At 36.1% G+C, this 16667-nt stretch overlaps 1 protein-coding gene across 2 annotated transcripts in view; it reads left to right on the top strand.

Moving 5' to 3' along the window:
• Nucleotides 1–16667, top strand: part of PCNX1 (pecanex 1) — a gene marked incomplete at both ends in the record, with an annotated part of 169946 nt that overhangs the window by 59343 nt on the left and 93936 nt on the right. For both annotated transcript variants that reach the window (XM_080706775.1, XM_080706776.1), the window contains one exon: nucleotides 4516–6222. In XM_080706775.1, coding sequence (XP_080562901.1) covers nucleotides 4516–6222 — 1707 coding nt within the window. The remainder of the gene's footprint in view (nucleotides 1–4515; nucleotides 6223–16667) is intronic.

The raw sequence follows: 16667 nt of genomic DNA on the forward strand, positions 1-16667 counted from the left end.
TCATTTGTGTCAAATACTGCTAATAGGTTAGGAGACAAGAGAACTGAGGTTTGATCATTGAATTTAAGAATATGGAGGGCATTGGTGACCTTGAAAAGCACAGGTTTTTGTTTTTTTGTTTTGGTGGTACTGGGGTTCCTAGAAGCCCTTCTACCTCCGGGCTACACGTCCAGACCTATTTTATACTTTTTATGTGGAAACAGGGTCTCTTAAGCCAGCACGGCTGGCTTCGAACCTTCATGATCTTCCTGTCTCTGCCTCCCAAGTGCAGGGATTACAAGCGTGCGTCACTATGCTGACTGAAAAAGCACAGTTTTAATGGTGCTGGTCTCTAAGTAAATGGGTTTACTTAGAGCGCTGGAGGAGAAGAATCAAAGACAGTGACTATAAACTCCTCTTCGTGATTTTTTATAAAGAGATGGAGACCTCAGGTGGTAGCTAGCAAAGAAGCAAGGTTAAGGGAAGAATTTGGATTTTATAAGAGAATAATAGCATGTTTGATTAGTTGATAGGTATAATCCAGAAGAAGAAAAATATGGGTTTTTTAAAACATAAAAGTAATATATGTTGAATTTATGGTTATATGTTGACTTTAGAAAATATATGGCTGCCAATGAGAAACTTTTATTAATTTTGGTGCATAACTTTTTCTTATTTTTTATTGTGGTATAATTTGCATATCATAAAATTCACCTTTCTATACTGTCCAATTTTTTTTTTTTTTTGGTGGTACTGGGGTTCCTGGAAGCCCTTCTACCTCCGGGCTACACTCCCAGACCTATTTTTACATTTTTATTTGGAAACAGGGTCTCCTAAGCCAGCGCGCGCGGCTGGCTTCGAACCTGCGCGATTCTCCTGTCTCTGCCTCCCAAGCACGGGGATTACAAGCGTGCGCCACCACGCCCGGCGATATATACTGTCCAATTTAACAATTTATATATATTCGTAAGGTTGTACACCCAACACCACTAATTATAGAACATTTTCATTACCAAAAAAGAAAGCCCAGCGTGGTGGACACACACACACACACACACACACACACACACACACACACGATGCACCCAGTATACTCCCCATTTCTTTCATTAGCTAGCTTCTGTACTAACATATTTCAGTAGTCTACTTTCTGTCCCTGTACAGTAATTTCTAGAAATAGATTACTAATCAGAGGGCAAGAATACTTTTTTAAGACTTTTGGCTGGGTTGCCAGATTGTCTTACAGGTTACAGCAGTATGTGCTGCCATCAGCAAGTTGCCAACACACTCTTCTCACCCTAAATGGCACTAATAGCAATCATTCAAAAGGTTTAATAATGTGAAAAATAATATCTCTCAGTGTTGATTTCAGCCTCTTAATTTTGATGTAGTCTTTGGTTGTTACTAGTAAGAAAAAATATCTAAGAGAGTATATTTACTTAAAACTTTTCTAAAACCACCTGAAATTCCTTGTGACAAAATTAAATCTTTAATCATTTGTTTTGTACTACTGAGAAAAATATGTGCATTATAGTAAAGTTTGGTTATGTCGTGTGTGTGTGTGTGTGTGTGTGTGTGTGTGTGTGTGTGTGTTACTGAAGGTGGAACCCAGGGGCTTTCTACCTCTGGGCTATACTCCCAGACCTATTTTATATTTTATTTGGAAACAGGGTCTCACTAAGTTCCTGAGAGCCTCACTAAGTAGCTGAGGCTGGCTTTGAACCTGTGTGATCCTCCTGTTTCAGTCTCCCAAGCACGGGGATTACAAGTGTGTGCCACCACACCTGGCTGGTTATGTCTTTTAAAATGAAAAATTTTTGCCAGGCATGGTGATGTACGCTTGTAATCCCCGCACTTGGGAGGCAGAGACAGGAGGATCGCGCAGGTTCAAAGCCAGCCACGCTGGCTTAAGAGACCCTGTTTCCAAATAAAGTATAAAAATAGGTCTGGGAGTGTAGCCTAGAGGTAGAAGGGTTTCCAGGAACCCCAGTACCACCAAAAATGAAGAAAAAAAAAAAAAAGAAAAATTTAAATTTCTGCCTCAGGGTTTTAGATAAGAGTTGTTTTTTAATCATTGGCATTTTTTAAAAAAAGTCCTTTGTTATATATTTGATTTAGTGATTATCAGTTACTTGCTCAGAGTTGCTAATTTTTTGGTCTATAAAATTCATATTCTTCAAATGTGAATATCACATTTCTTAATTACTAAAGATAGATATTGAGAGGTGTGTGTGTGTGTGTGTGTGTGTGTGTGTGTGTGTGTGTGTGTGTTACTGGCTACAAGGAGGGTGAAGTGCCCCTTAACTGTCAGAGGGAATGGAACCCAGGGCTGTTTTACCTTCAACCTACATCTACAGCCCTATTTTATTTATTTATTTATTTATTTATTTATTTATTTATTTATTTATTTATTTTTTGGTGGTACTGGGGTTCCTGGAAGCCCTTCTACCTCCGGGCTACACTCCCAGACCTATTTTTTACATTTTCATTTTGGAAACAGGGTCTCCTAAACCAGCACGCGCAGCTGGCTTCGAACCTGCGCGATCCTCCTGTCTCTGCCTCCCAAACGCGGATTACAAGCGTGCGCCACCACGCCCAGCATTATTCTTTTATTTTAAAACAAGGTACCATAAGTTGCAGATGGCCTCACTGAATTGCTGAGGATGGCCACTAATCTGTGATCCTCCTGTCTCAGCCTCCCAAGTACTGGGATTATAAGCATGTGCCACCATGCCTGGCTGAGAGGTGTTTTTTTTAAATAATATATTGTAATTTAATGTTATAAAAATAAAATAAAATGACAGCTTTAAAATTTGGAGTTCAGAGAATATGGTTATTCAAGTACAGTGAAAGCTATTTGGGGCAAATGATAAAGAATAGGGATTTTAGCCAAGCATGTTTGTAATCCCAGTACTTGGGAGGCTGAGACCGGAGTATTGCAGGTTGCTCCTGTTCTCAGCCAGCCTCAGCTACTTGTGAGGCCCTCCGCAACTTAGTAAGACCCTGTTTTAAATAAACTAATAAAAAATGGGACAGGGGGTATAGCTCACCAATAGAATGCCTCTGAGTTTAATCCTCAGTACCTCCCCTAAAAAGAGAACAGGATTTTACTTATCTTGAAAACATTAAAATCAAGATAAAATATAATAGATTATTTATAAATCAAAATTTTATGATACACTTTAGAGGCTTTCTTCTTAGTTTTTAATTACTTAGATCTAATCTAGATTTAGATTTTTAAAGAAAGATTTCTGTATTTTTTACATTTCAACAAATCACTTTAATGTTAAATCTCTCAATGAAGATGGGATACTTAAAAATGTACATTAGTATAATGAAAAGGACATTTAATATACATAATTATAATATAAAAATAATAATTTCCTATAGACTAGTTAGTAATATACTGCTTAAGTATTCCTGTTAAACCTGAAGGATATCATAAACATTTCTAGTAATTCATTTTTATTTTATTTTAGTCTTAAGGAGAAATGTCTTGTTTTATCATTGAGATTCTACTGAGAAGAGTTTGACTTACTATAGAATCTATCATGGTACTTTGTCTATGCAGTTATGTCAAACAAGATAATACATTTTCTTTTTACCAAATTAACAGCAAGTTCAAGTACCTTTGTCAGAATGTATTGAAGAAAACCCAGATTTTCTGCAGATTGGTTGTCAAACTATATTTCAAGAAAAATTGCATTGTAGGCAGATGGATTTATATATATTTACATAGTGTATATGGTAAGTCAAGTCACGAATCACTGCCCTGAGTATTGAAGGAATGGTCCTAGTGATAAAGGAAGATACATACTTTTTTGAAGAGGCATTTTGTAATTGATCGAAAAGTGATTAAAGAGAAATGCAATATTTTGCCCTGTAATAATTATTGTTATTTTTAAAACATTATGAACAGTAAGATCTCTTCTATCATTATGATACATCTTGTTTGGGCATTTGTCAGCCCTTGATTTTCTGTTTCTAATTACTCTAGGTTTTTGTTGATTTGTAAAATAAACATATTTGTTTTTCAAAAGGATTTTAGTGTTGTGTTAGGTAAAATAATGATAGTTACTATTAATTATAACAGCATTATATGAAGCAGTTATACTATTAACTCAATATTCCTTCCCACTACTTAGTGAGGTTGATAACACATTTTGTAGATAAAGGAACAGAGGCTCAGAAGGGCAACCCAAGGGCACTTAGTTGGTAAGTCAAGGATAGAGCTTGCATAGGAATTCAGGTCCATTTAAAATTCAGTCCTAAATTGCTTCTTATTTTATTATTGATAGTTGGCCAATTGAACAACTCAAAGATATGGAAGTTCAGTTCATCAGTAGGAAGCTTTCCTTGTGTAGCTATGAAATAGAAACAAGGTCTTTGGTGTGACTGGCCAACTCTTAATCAGGGAACCACTTGAGTAATTGTTTATACTTGATCTGCTCTATGCTTTGAATTCTTTCCATTGTTAAAAGTAGAGAAGCAGATTATGTATCTTTATTAACATTTCCAAATATGTGTTTGTAACAGATTTGGCAACTGATCGGAAGCTCTTCCGACTGGTCTCCAATGACTCCTTCATCTCCATTCAGCCTTCCTTGTCCTCTTGTGGACAGGACTTACCAAGGGACTTCAGCGACAAAGTGAGTCTACCAAGTCATAGCCACCATCATCACATTGATCAGTCTCTGTCCAGCGCCTGTGACACAGAAGTAGCTTCTCTTGTACCTTTACATTCACACTCTTACAGGAAAGATCACCGGCCACGAGGTGTACCACGGACTTCTAGCTCTGCTGTGGCCTTCCCAGACACTTCACTGAATGATTTCCCTCTTTATCAGCAAAGACGTGGGTTAGATCCAGTTAGTGAGTTAGAATCTTCCAAACCTCATTCTGGATCCAAAGAATCCTTGGTGGAAAATGCCCGTCTACCTGGGGAATTTCACATTTCTAGTGACCTGAAAAACAGTATTTCTCAGCCACCCACGAAGAGTGGGAAGAGCAGAGTGCTGAATGCAGACAAAAGCATGGACAGCCTGAGGAGCCTGAGCACTCGGAGCAGCGGGTCCACAGAGAGCTACTGCAGCGGGACAGACCGAGACACCAACAGTACTGTGAGCAGCTATAAAAGTGAGCACACCAGCTCCACTCACATAGAGAGCATCTTGTCAGAGCATGAGGAGTCCCCTAAAGTGGGGAAGAAAAGTGCTAAGAAAAAAGGGAGCTGTGCTGAGCCAGAGGAGCAGAGTTCCTGTGCCAGTGAGAGAGGGCCTGGCAGGGACAAGCCGGCCCTGGAAGTTGGCTCGAATAGCGCCGCCCCTGAGGCCCAGGAGCCTCAGGCCTCTGAAGAAGTGCCCAGCCCAAGAGACCTCAGCACCTCTGCATCTGAAGAGGCCAACAAAAACCCCCATGCAAATGAGCGTACTGCTCCAGAGGACAGACCCCCTGAGAAGACTGCCGAAGTCAAGGAGGAACAGAGCGAGAAACCCAGTGCTTCAGTGGATCCGAAAGTTTGTAAAGACACTGGTGGGAAACAGAAGGAAGGAGATGTACGGCCCAAGTCCTCTAGCTTAATCCACCGGACGGCCTCTGCCCACAAGTCAGGCAGGAGACGGACAGGCAAAAAACGGGCCAGCAGTTTTGACTCCAGTCGGCACAGGGACTATGTTTCCTTCCGAGGCGTTTCTGGAACCAAACCACACAGTGCTATATTTTGTCATGATGAGGACTCTAGTGATCAGAGCGACTTGAGTAGAGCATCCAGTGTTCAGTCTGCTCACCAGATCAGCAGCGACAGCTCATCCAGCACCACCTCTCACTCGTGCCAGTCTCCCGAGGGCAGATATAGTGCTTTAAAGACCAAACACATCCATAAGGAACGGGGCACAGATTCTGTGCACACACACAGAGCTCACCTGGGTCCTGAAGGAACTGGCAAAAAGCGGGCCACACGACGGACTTCCAGCACAAATAGTGCCAAGACTCGTGCGCGGGTGCTGAGCTTGGACAGCGGCACAGTCGCGTGTTTGAATGACTCAAATAGGCTAATGGCACCTGAAAGTATGAAGCCCTTAACCACTTCAAAGTCAGATCTGGAGGCCAAAGAGGGAGAGGTGCTAGATGAGCTGTCTTTGTTGGGTCGGGCTTCCCAGTTAGAGACCGTCACTCGGTCTAGGAATAGTTTGCCAAGCCAGGTTGCATTTCCTGAAGGGGAAGAACAAGATGCAGTCAGTGGAGGTAAGTAAACCAGAAGAGACTCCCCAGAGTCACTGCAAATTTGGTACTGTTAATACTTACTACATTTAATACTTACTAAAATGTGATTTCTGTTAATACTCCCTTCCACTGTGTTATAAAACAAGCTTTCTTCAATGAAGGAGATGATTGTCTTAGAAAAGGTTTCGATAAGAACATCTTAAGAAAACATGTTTTCAGTTGTCTTATTGATCATATCATTTTGTTCCTGATTGCCTGCACTTTTCTAAGCCAGGTATCATTTGTAAATATTTTGCCAAGAATAACAAAACTTAGCTCCTTTCCCTTGTAGAACAGCAGCAATGACAAGTGTAGAATTATATTAGCTCACTAAAGCACTCTTAGTGATCTCTTATGCAGTGCATGTCACTGAACTTCCAAAATTAGATCACTCTACCTGTCCTATGAGATTTTCCCAAATACTACTTTAGTTCTGTTTATAAACTTTGAGGACTGTGGCTCTTTTTCTTTCTTTTTAGTTCTCGCTTAGTTCAAGTTTCAGACATGGACATTTAAAAAGTTTGTTAAATTGAAGTTTATAGTTTATATTGGCATTATATATCCACTAATGGAAGTATGATGCCCCAGGACAGTGATGGAATTTTGGTTAAAGTAGAAGCTTATTAAGCCCAGGGTGGTGGCAGACGCTTGTAATCCTAGTACTTGGGAAGCTGAGACGGGAGGATTGCAGGTTCTCAGCCAGCCTCAGGTACTCCACAACTTAGTGAGACCCTTTTTCAAAATAAAGAATAAAAAATAGGGCTGGGGTATAGCATAGAGGTAGAATACCCCATATACGTTCACACACACACACACACACACACACACACACACACACAGTAGTAGTAGTAGTAGTAGTTTATTTCAGTTTTACGGGGAATTGTACAAAATTAGGCAATTTCCATATTTTGTCAGTGTGTGTTGGCCTCTTTATTTCAGAGTAGATATTTCTATTTCCTTCTACCCAGAGTAGTTTGTTTATTATATTATGGTTATTATGAAATCTGCTTTTTAAATAGAATCAAAAGAATAAGGTCTTCTCGTTAGCACATTAGCTTTTTAAGATTCTACCCCCATTCACTTTATTTATGCTTGTATCTTTAGTTTTAAAACTTAAGAATTTATTGGTGTAGTCATGTTTGATTGCTTATTAAAGTTAGACTGGATTATTTTTCTGTACAAACATTCCCAAACATACAACTGCGATTTTTATCTTAAATAATTTTAATATCATCCAGAGTCTCTTTCAAGTCCACATTGTGGTAAACAGTCTTTTGTATTTTGTTTGTTTGGCAGATTTTCTTGGTAAAGTTTCTAAAAAAGATTAACTTGTAATAAGAGTATAAAGAAATGATCTTTAGTTCCTAAGAAAGAAAGTGGTCTGTCTAGCCTAAATATTAAGAATGAATTATATTTGAAGCTGCTTGTAGCCACTTGGTGACAATATAACAATTAAATTCCTTGGAGTCTTTGTCCTGGATACCGGTCTTTTTTTTTTTTTTTTTTTTTAAATAAGAGAGCTGAAATACGTTCAGTGGTTTCTCACATAAATCATATCATACATATTCATAGTTATTAAATACCTCATTCAGATTTAAAATATAGCTTAATTCTTAAAGTTATTAAAATAAATTTTGAGTGAACAAGCCACAATATAAAGATATTGCTGTTCTAACTGATATTGAAAAGTACTGACAAAATGTGAATCTATAGTAAATCCATGCCTTTCTATTTAAAATGCCCTTTTCGCAGGAAGTGTAGATTGTTGCATTTTTTAAGAATTAGAAGATGTTATTTGCTTCTTAATGCAGTTCTGGGACTCTATCAGGCCTTCATTTTTCCAGATTCTAGTTTTGTTGTTTATATTCTTTTTAAAAAATTTTCATTAGATGCTAATAAGAAACAAATAATAAACTAAAAAATTTCTTCTATTTTGGTAGAAGAAATGTAATGTGTGGGCTATAAAAATTTTTTTTTGCCACAGGAAGTCATTGCAGGTGCTATTTTTAGTTGAGCTTCATGTGTTTAGAATGTATTAAGGATTAATGTGTAATTTTTTGTCACATAAATATGTGGATTTTGGGGGTTTACTTGGGTCATTGGAAGATTGGAAATAGTAGGAGAGGATCTGTTTCTCTTATTTAAAAATTACTTAGAATCTGAAATATTTGTTAAAGATATTTGTTTATGTTAGCATTTTTTGTTTCATTCCTTTTAGGCAGTTCAGGACAAATGTTCTTGGTCAGTCTAGTCTCACTTAAATATTGTACTTCTGAAACATGTCAACAATACACGTTAACTACTTGCTTATCCATATGCCTATACACAAAACCCCAAGTAAACCGGGTGTGGTGGTGCATGCGTGTAACAGCATTTGGGAAAGCTGAGACTGGAGAATTGCGGTTCGCGGACAGCCTCAGCTATTTAGTGAGGCCCTCCGTAACTTAGTGGGACCCTGTTTCAAAATAAAGAATAAAAAATAGGGCAGGAGGTATAGCTCAGAGGTGAATGACCCTGGGTTCCATCCCTAGACCCGCCAAACAAACAAACAAACAAACAAAACAAAACAGAAAACCAAGTAGATTATGCCCCAGTGAATTTGGAGGTATTGATGAGTTGTCCAATAATTCATCTTTACTTTTAAGGTGGTTGGTAGTATGAATGGGTAGAACTTAAAAAATGTACTTTAAAGTACTAAAATAAAGTATTCTAAAATAGGAGTTAATGTAGTTTAGTGCTCTAGAGTCTTATGTCTTCATTAGTATATGAGTGCCAATGTAATTGTGACTTTTGAAAATTTACTTGTCTTCTTAAAGCCTCACCTTTCTCTTTTTAAAATGAGATGATAGTAGTACTTATTTTATAGGTAGTTGTGAGGAATTACTGGAGTTAACATAAATAAAAATACCTAGAACAGTACCTGATGTAAAGTAAATGTTTAATAATGCTGCTGCTATTATCAAACAGGCCAGTTTGTTATACTATGCTGATGTATCCTGCTTAACAGTGTTCATTTAATGGTATAAAATTAAAGTAGAAGAGAATAATTACATGTAGAAATAAATTAGATATGTTCTAATTGTGCCATTGTGTAAAACTTGGTAATGATTCAAATAATAATATTTGAATCCCTAGTTTATTACATAATACCAACAGAAAAATTTGTTTTTAGCATTCTACATATTAATATGAATTTTACTTTATTTCGGTGGTAATATGTCATGTAACTTTTGATATTTAGTTGTATGATAGATGTTTTTTTCCATAGGACCTCTTACCATTAAGTACTTTGGTTAAAATCAGATGTCATAAAAAACCATCTGTAGTTAATTAGGAAAAAAAATTTAAGTTCAAGCTAAGACATTTTTATTGACCTTGTTTTGTATTTAAATTTTTATAAGGCACATCTCTAATTTATGACTAGTATTTTAAGAATAAAGGTACAGTTATATATGATAGGAAATGTTCTGTGTTTTCTAGGTTGTATTATCTCGAACAATATAATTTTATTTTTTAAAATTTTATTGGTGCATTATAGTTATGTACAATAATGGGATTTATTGTACCATGTTTACACATGCATTTAGCACAATGTGATCAGTTTTGTCCCCAGGACTCCTCTCAAACCTGCTCTTCTCTCCACTTGATTCTCTTCCTCTGTCCCACTGGTCTTCCTTCTAATTAGAATCATTTCCTTTGGGGCCACTAAACTTACTGCTTGCATAATTTAATACTATTATAGCATATTTTCTATTTCAGTTAGCAGATTATAAAAATAGAGTTTTGTGTTTACTTAATAATCTTTGTATATTTTTTAATTTTATATCCTTTATTTCTCTGAGAAAATTGTTTAGTACAGAATGTTCAGGGCATTTTCTGTAAGTAATTCTCTTATATCATTGTTTCTGTTAGAAGCCAAAGATAAATGTTTTTCTTTTCTCTTTTCATACTTTGCGTACACTAAGCAAGAACTCTACCTCCGAGCTACATCTTCAGCTGTAAGTTGCCCAGGATGGCCTGTAACTTGTGATCCTCTTGCTCCCTTTTGCCTCCCAACTAGATGAGATTACAGATGTGTCTGGCTCAAAGATAATCGTTTAAGAGAATTACTACTAAAAAAAAGTAAAATTGTAATCATTTGTAAGGGCTTGTGCTAGACATGTAAAATGTAGTTTTATGTCCTATTCAGATATCATTGACAATTATAAAAGACAAAGACTGCTCACTGAACAGACCAGATCATGGGAACTATAGCTTTGATACTTTACTAAGTCAGGCTCTAAAGTCCAATAAACTTGGTTTTTTGGTTTCTCAGTCCACATGGCATATTAGCAAAGAAGGGGGTGGATAGAGGCTGCAGGAGTGACAGCAGAAGAAACACACAACCTGTCCCTAAGGGACGAGCTGTCATAACCACACAGAGCAGAGCAGGAAACAGCCACAGGTGGTCAGCAAATGCAGGGGCAAGCCATCAAGGACATCAGAGCATCCGACTTGTCATTAATGTATGTGTGCCTGACCCTGATTTGTTCATTAAGATGATGTTTCAGGTATCCTGTGAAGAAAGTAGATATGTAAAAAACTTAGAAGACTGCTCATTATAGCTAAACATATTTGGAAAAATAATCTTTCCTTATTACAGTTTCAAGAAAAGAACAGTTTTACTGAAGAAGCAAATAAGTATTCATACATAGAAATTGCCAAACAGTTCATGCCTAATTTTGTCAGATCAGAACAAACATAATTTCTTTCTAGCAGAAAATTTTGGATTTAAAAAACCAAGTTGTTATATTTTAATATCATCATTAATTACTCACTTAATACTCTGGCAAACCATTAAATTTCTACCTCCACTTCCTCAATTGTAAAACAGGAACCATAACTGCTTAGGGGTATCTTATAGTCAACTTTCCAACTATGATGGTCTTAGAAGTGGGGAAAGGGCTTTTGTAATTTGTACATTCATTATATAAACTGAAACACAGATATTTTTTAATCACTTTAGGAATTTTCCCTTTTCCAATATGTCACTCCAAATATAGATTCTTAGGCAGGTATGGTAGCAAATCTTGTAATCCCAGTACTTGGGAGGCTGAGTCAGGAGGATCACAGGTTCACAGCCAGCCTCGGCTACTTAGGCCTTCTGCAACTTAGTGAGATCCTGTTTTAAAATAAAGAATAAAAACATAGGGCTGGAGGTGTAGCTTGAAGGTAAAATGCCTCTGGGTTCAATCCCCAATACCGCAAAAAAGAAAAAATATGTATATATTCTTCACTAACAGTCTTATTAACAAACTCTTGAAATATGTGCAAAATTGTATTTGAATGTACTTTTTTAGAAGATAGGTGTCGTTTATCCCATTCACAAGGGATTTAAAAAAGATTAGCAGTTACCTATGAAAGTAATCCTTAAGCTCTATTTTTTAGGAACTGTTCTGTGTGGATTAGACTCCAAAGTACCATTTAGTTTCTTAAAAGCATTTTGTCTACTCAGTTGTATTTATTTAACTGCTGGGATTGCGGAAAATAGCAGTGAGTAAGTAAATAGCAAGTTCTCATTAACTCAAAACATCTGATAATTTTGTTGTTTGCTGTTGTTTGTTGATTTACTTGCCACAAAATAAAGTAGTCCTTTAAACTGTTTGCATAGATTATTTTAATTTGATGATTAGGAGTTGTGCAGTAGATTCCATTTATTCTTTAGCTTCCCAGAAAATGATGCTTCCAAGGATTTTTTTCTTTTATAGAAGAAATTACTTGTGTGTTCATAAGAGCATTGTTCTTGGCTGGGCTGAAAAGTAAGGGGAACTGTGTTTAGATAAAATGAATTTCATGTCTAGACTAGAACATTTCTTTTAGAGTTTTTTGTAAGATCGTTTGAGTGCTTATTTTTATTTAATAGTTTTTTTAAGTAAATAGTTTTTACCTTGAAGAATATTTCATTGTGTTCCAGAATGTTTGCAAATGTCCTTTACTTTTCTGAAATTGTATGGAACTTGTTTTGTACTTTTGTCATCTTTCTTTCTCTTTTTATTATTCTGTTGTTGCATTATAATTATACATCACAGTGAGTTTCAAAGTGATACACAATTACATGTGCACAGCAGTTGGTGTGTTTCCTTTCAGATCCCATCCTGCTCATCTTTCTTGAAAATTTAATTTCCCCCAGCATTTATTCTGGTCTTTTTGAGGTACCAAACATACTTTTTTTTTTTTCCTTTTTGTAGTACTGGGGGTTGAGCCCAGGGGCATTCTACCTCTGAGCTACACTCCCAGTCATATTTTTTTATTCTTTATTTTTGAAACAAGGTCTCACTGTTTTGCAAAGAGCCTCACAAAGTAGCTGAGGCTATCTGTGAATCATTGTCCTCCCGTCTCAGCCTCCCAAATGCTGGGATTAAGATTTTGTGCCACCAGGCCCAGTTCCAAACATATGTTTGTATTTTAATAATCTTCCCATATATATTCTTTTCCCTCCCATAATAAACATTTTCCACTGAAAAAAAAGTTTTCTTGAATAGTATAGTTTATTCTTCCTAATTTTTTTTTCCTCCCAGTACTAGGGATAGAACCAGGGACATTCTACCTCCCAGCTATACCCCTACCCCTAGTTTTTATTTTTATTTTGAAACAGTGTCTCGCTGAATTGCAAAGGGCCTCACTAAGTAGCTGAGGGTGTCCTTGAACCACAATCCTCCTGTCTCTGCCTCCCAAATGCTGGGATTGCAAGTGTGCGCCACCACGCCCGGCTCTTCCTAAATTTTTAATTTATTTAATAACAACTGAACTATCAAAAGAGACCAGCCATAGCATTGCATGACCACCAGAAAGTAACTTTACATGGTCAGAACTTTATAGTGTTTGAGATAGAATTTGGACAGCTTTTAAGCCTGTTGCCTCACCAAATTTTGTTCTTTTATGCATCACAGTCTTTAATACTTTTCCTGTTGCCATTCATAGAGTAAAACCATCTGATAGTCTTTTGCTTTAATACCCTGTATATAAACCAAATAATTGCAGTAAAATAATTTTGCATTGAAACATGTAGAATTTTTCTTAATTCATTGAGACAAATTGGAGTAGAATAGATCATCCCCCTGCTGTCAAAATGTCCTATGATATTTGTACCTTGTCTGTGAATTGCTCTTAGGCTTAAACCTCACTTTGTGATTGTATCAGTGCACTAAAAGTAAGAAGCTGAAGATCCGTCTTAAACTCGCGATCATACATCCAGTCTTTTAAAGTTATTTTTAACACAAATGATGAAAAGTTATGACTATTAACTTCTTATGTATTTTCGTTGGTGCATTCTAATGATACATTATCTTGAGGTTCAGAGTGATAGAAACATACATGCACACAGTGGTTGGTGTGTTTCCCTCGGGATCCCTGTGCTCCCTCTTAATTTTATTGAGATTGGCGTTGATAATTTCATATATGTACATAGCATTATTAGTACTCTGTTTCCTTCATCAAATCACGGCCCCCCTACCTTCCCTCCCTTAATCCTTTTCCCACTTTCACTGGAATCTCCGCTCATTTATCTAAAGTCTCTTTTGCTTCCCAGTTTCTCTCTAGCTTCTACATATGAGAGAAAACATACAACCCTTGACTTTGTGAGATAAGCACATCTCAGCATATTTTCCAGTTCCTTCTATTTTTCCTGCAAGTGGTGTGATTTTGTTCTTCTGTGTGGCTGAGTAAATTTCCATTGCATGAATATGCCACAGTTTGGTTATCCATTAATCTGTTGACAGATACCTAGGCTGTTTCCATAGTTTGACTATTGTGGATTGTGCCGCTGTAAACATGGGTATGCATGCATTACTCTCATATGCTGACTTCAGTTCCTTTGGAAAGATACCAAGGACTATTAGAATTCTGGAAGAATTATTTAAAAATAAAAACATTTTTTTTTTTTTGGTGGTACTGGGTTCCTGGACACCTTTCTACCTCTGGGCTACACTCCCAGACCTATTTTATATTTTTGAAACAGGGTCTCTTAAGCTAGAGTGGCTGGCTTCGAACCTGTGCGATCCTCCTGTCTCCGCCTCCCAAGCGCGAGGATTACAAGCGTGTGCCACCACGCCCGGCTTAAAATAAAAACATTTTAAAAATAAAAATTAACTAAATATATATCCTTAGATATTTGGTAAGTCTTATCTTTCACGGTTTTTGAATCACTTGAGTGTGGATTTTTCTGGGACTTTTTTTTTTTTTAACCTATCAGGGTGTTAATTTTCCATCATTTTATATTATTTTCTATTCTTCCATTTACATAACTAATTTTATCCTTCTTTGCCAGAAATAACTTCAATTGGTATTGGGGATTGAACCCAGGGGCATTCTACCTCCAAGTTATACCCTCAGTTCTTTTTCTTTTTTAACAGAATTTCACTAGGTTGATGAACATCTCACTACTTGCTGAGGCTGTCCTCATACCTGAGATCCTCTGTCCAGCCTCCTAAATACTGGGATTACAAGCGTGTGACATCATGTCCAGCAAAGTCAATTTTTAAAGTATTTCCTCCCCTTCCTCTGGTGCCTGTGTTAAAATGTTTTCCAAGCTATTTTCTTTCTTCTATAAAATGAAATTATTTAAAAAATATGTTTATTAAGTTGGCTTACAGAGATGAATTTTTATCAGGTGTGGCTAACTTATGTGACTATGTGCTTAAAGCAAATGATTTTAATTTTTAGAGATACTGCCCTCCCTCCAACAGAACTGAACCCCCACTGGACCATGTTTTAAATAGAGATATTCTGTAAGAAGTAGCATAATCCTGGGGGACATAATTTAGTCTCATTTACTGTAACCATAAATGATAGCTTGGTGTTTTCAGTTGAATTTGTGAGCCTCGCTATTATTAAAGCAGTAGCCATACTGACCATTTTGAAAATCCTTTAAAAATAGGTATTTACATTCTGAAAATACTGAGGACAGTTTAGGTACCTGTTTAATATAGTGTTGGATGGAGCCTAAACTTTCATCTTGATAAGGTTTCAAGACTGTTAATGGATAAATAATGTAATGTGTAGCTCTTTTCCACATATGTACATATACATATATAAGTAATAAGTAGCTCCTTTTTGCAGATATTTTTACATGTTTTATGTTAATGGCCAACAAAAAAAGTGTTTTCTGAAAAAATAAAACAATAGAAATTAAAAAAAGGTGTCTTCTGAAAAAAATGCAACAACAGAACTTTCTGACTAAAAATGCTCACTTGTTTTTTGTTTTTGCTTTTATTTTGTTGTCTTTGTACTATGGAATAATTAGCTTTTGCTAATTTAGCATTTGCTTAAGAATAGCCCATTAAGTCTTTAGCAAACTGTTCTGTTTCCCTTTCTGTTTTTAACATTCAGAGATCACATGCTGCTTTTCCCAAATCCTTATGAATAATATTAGTGCATGTTATGGATTAAATGATCATATGTTAATTATATCTGGGTAAATTCTACTCTGCTATTTTGGTTGAAACAATAGAGAGAATTTCATGATGAAGTTAAATTGACCTGCAAATTGAGCATAATAGTTTGTTATAATAGTGGTTTACAAATAATAGCATAAGTGTTCCAGCTGTAGAATAGAAATCTTCAGTGTTATTTTATAAAATAAATCTTAAAGTGGGATTTTTAATAATGATTTCAGTTTGTAGCCTGACTTAACTGTACTGGTAGCTGAGCACCATTATCAGGTATATCAGTCGTTAGCTGATTTTCATTTCTTTCCTTAACCGGCTTGTTTTGTTTCATCCTTCATCCAGTTGACTTTCCTGCCAATAAATATTTTCTTCTTGGTGATGATACAGATTAGTTTTCATTTTATTGAGGTCATGGTTGTCAGGAATTGGCAAAGTATGTAATGTACTTGGTAGCCCTGATTTTCTAGATCAGCACTGTCGAATATAACCTTCTGTGACGATGGGAATATTCTGTCTGCATTTTCTAATAATGATAGTGACTAGCTCTGTGTTGCTGAGTATTTGAAGTATGAATCATAAATGTGAGGAACTGAATTTTTAAGTAATTTAAATTTAGTTAATTTAAGTTTATAGCTAGTAACTACTGTATTGGACAGCATATTTCTAGATGACTAGTCTTAAAACTGCATTTTTCCCCCACCAACCAAACATAATTTTTGTATACATGAAGTTTTATCCCACAAATAACAGCTTTTTCACAATTAAAGGAATCTTTATATTTGGGAAAAATGGTTCTTTACTAACTTCTTTTGTTTAGAATCAAAATACCTATTCTCAAAATCAAAATGACTCCCCAAATCTTTAGATCACTAGGAAATAACAATTCGCTTATATTAAAATAGATCAAAACAATTTTATATTTTGTTTTAGAAACCCAGGTTGACCCATTAGTATAATTTTATAAAATTTATGTAATTCTAAGCCTATATATGCTAGGTTTTA

This window comes from Muscardinus avellanarius, assembly GCF_963383645.1.
Source record: "Muscardinus avellanarius genome assembly, chromosome: 12".
Classification (NCBI taxonomy): domain Eukaryota; kingdom Metazoa; phylum Chordata; class Mammalia; order Rodentia; family Gliridae; genus Muscardinus; species Muscardinus avellanarius.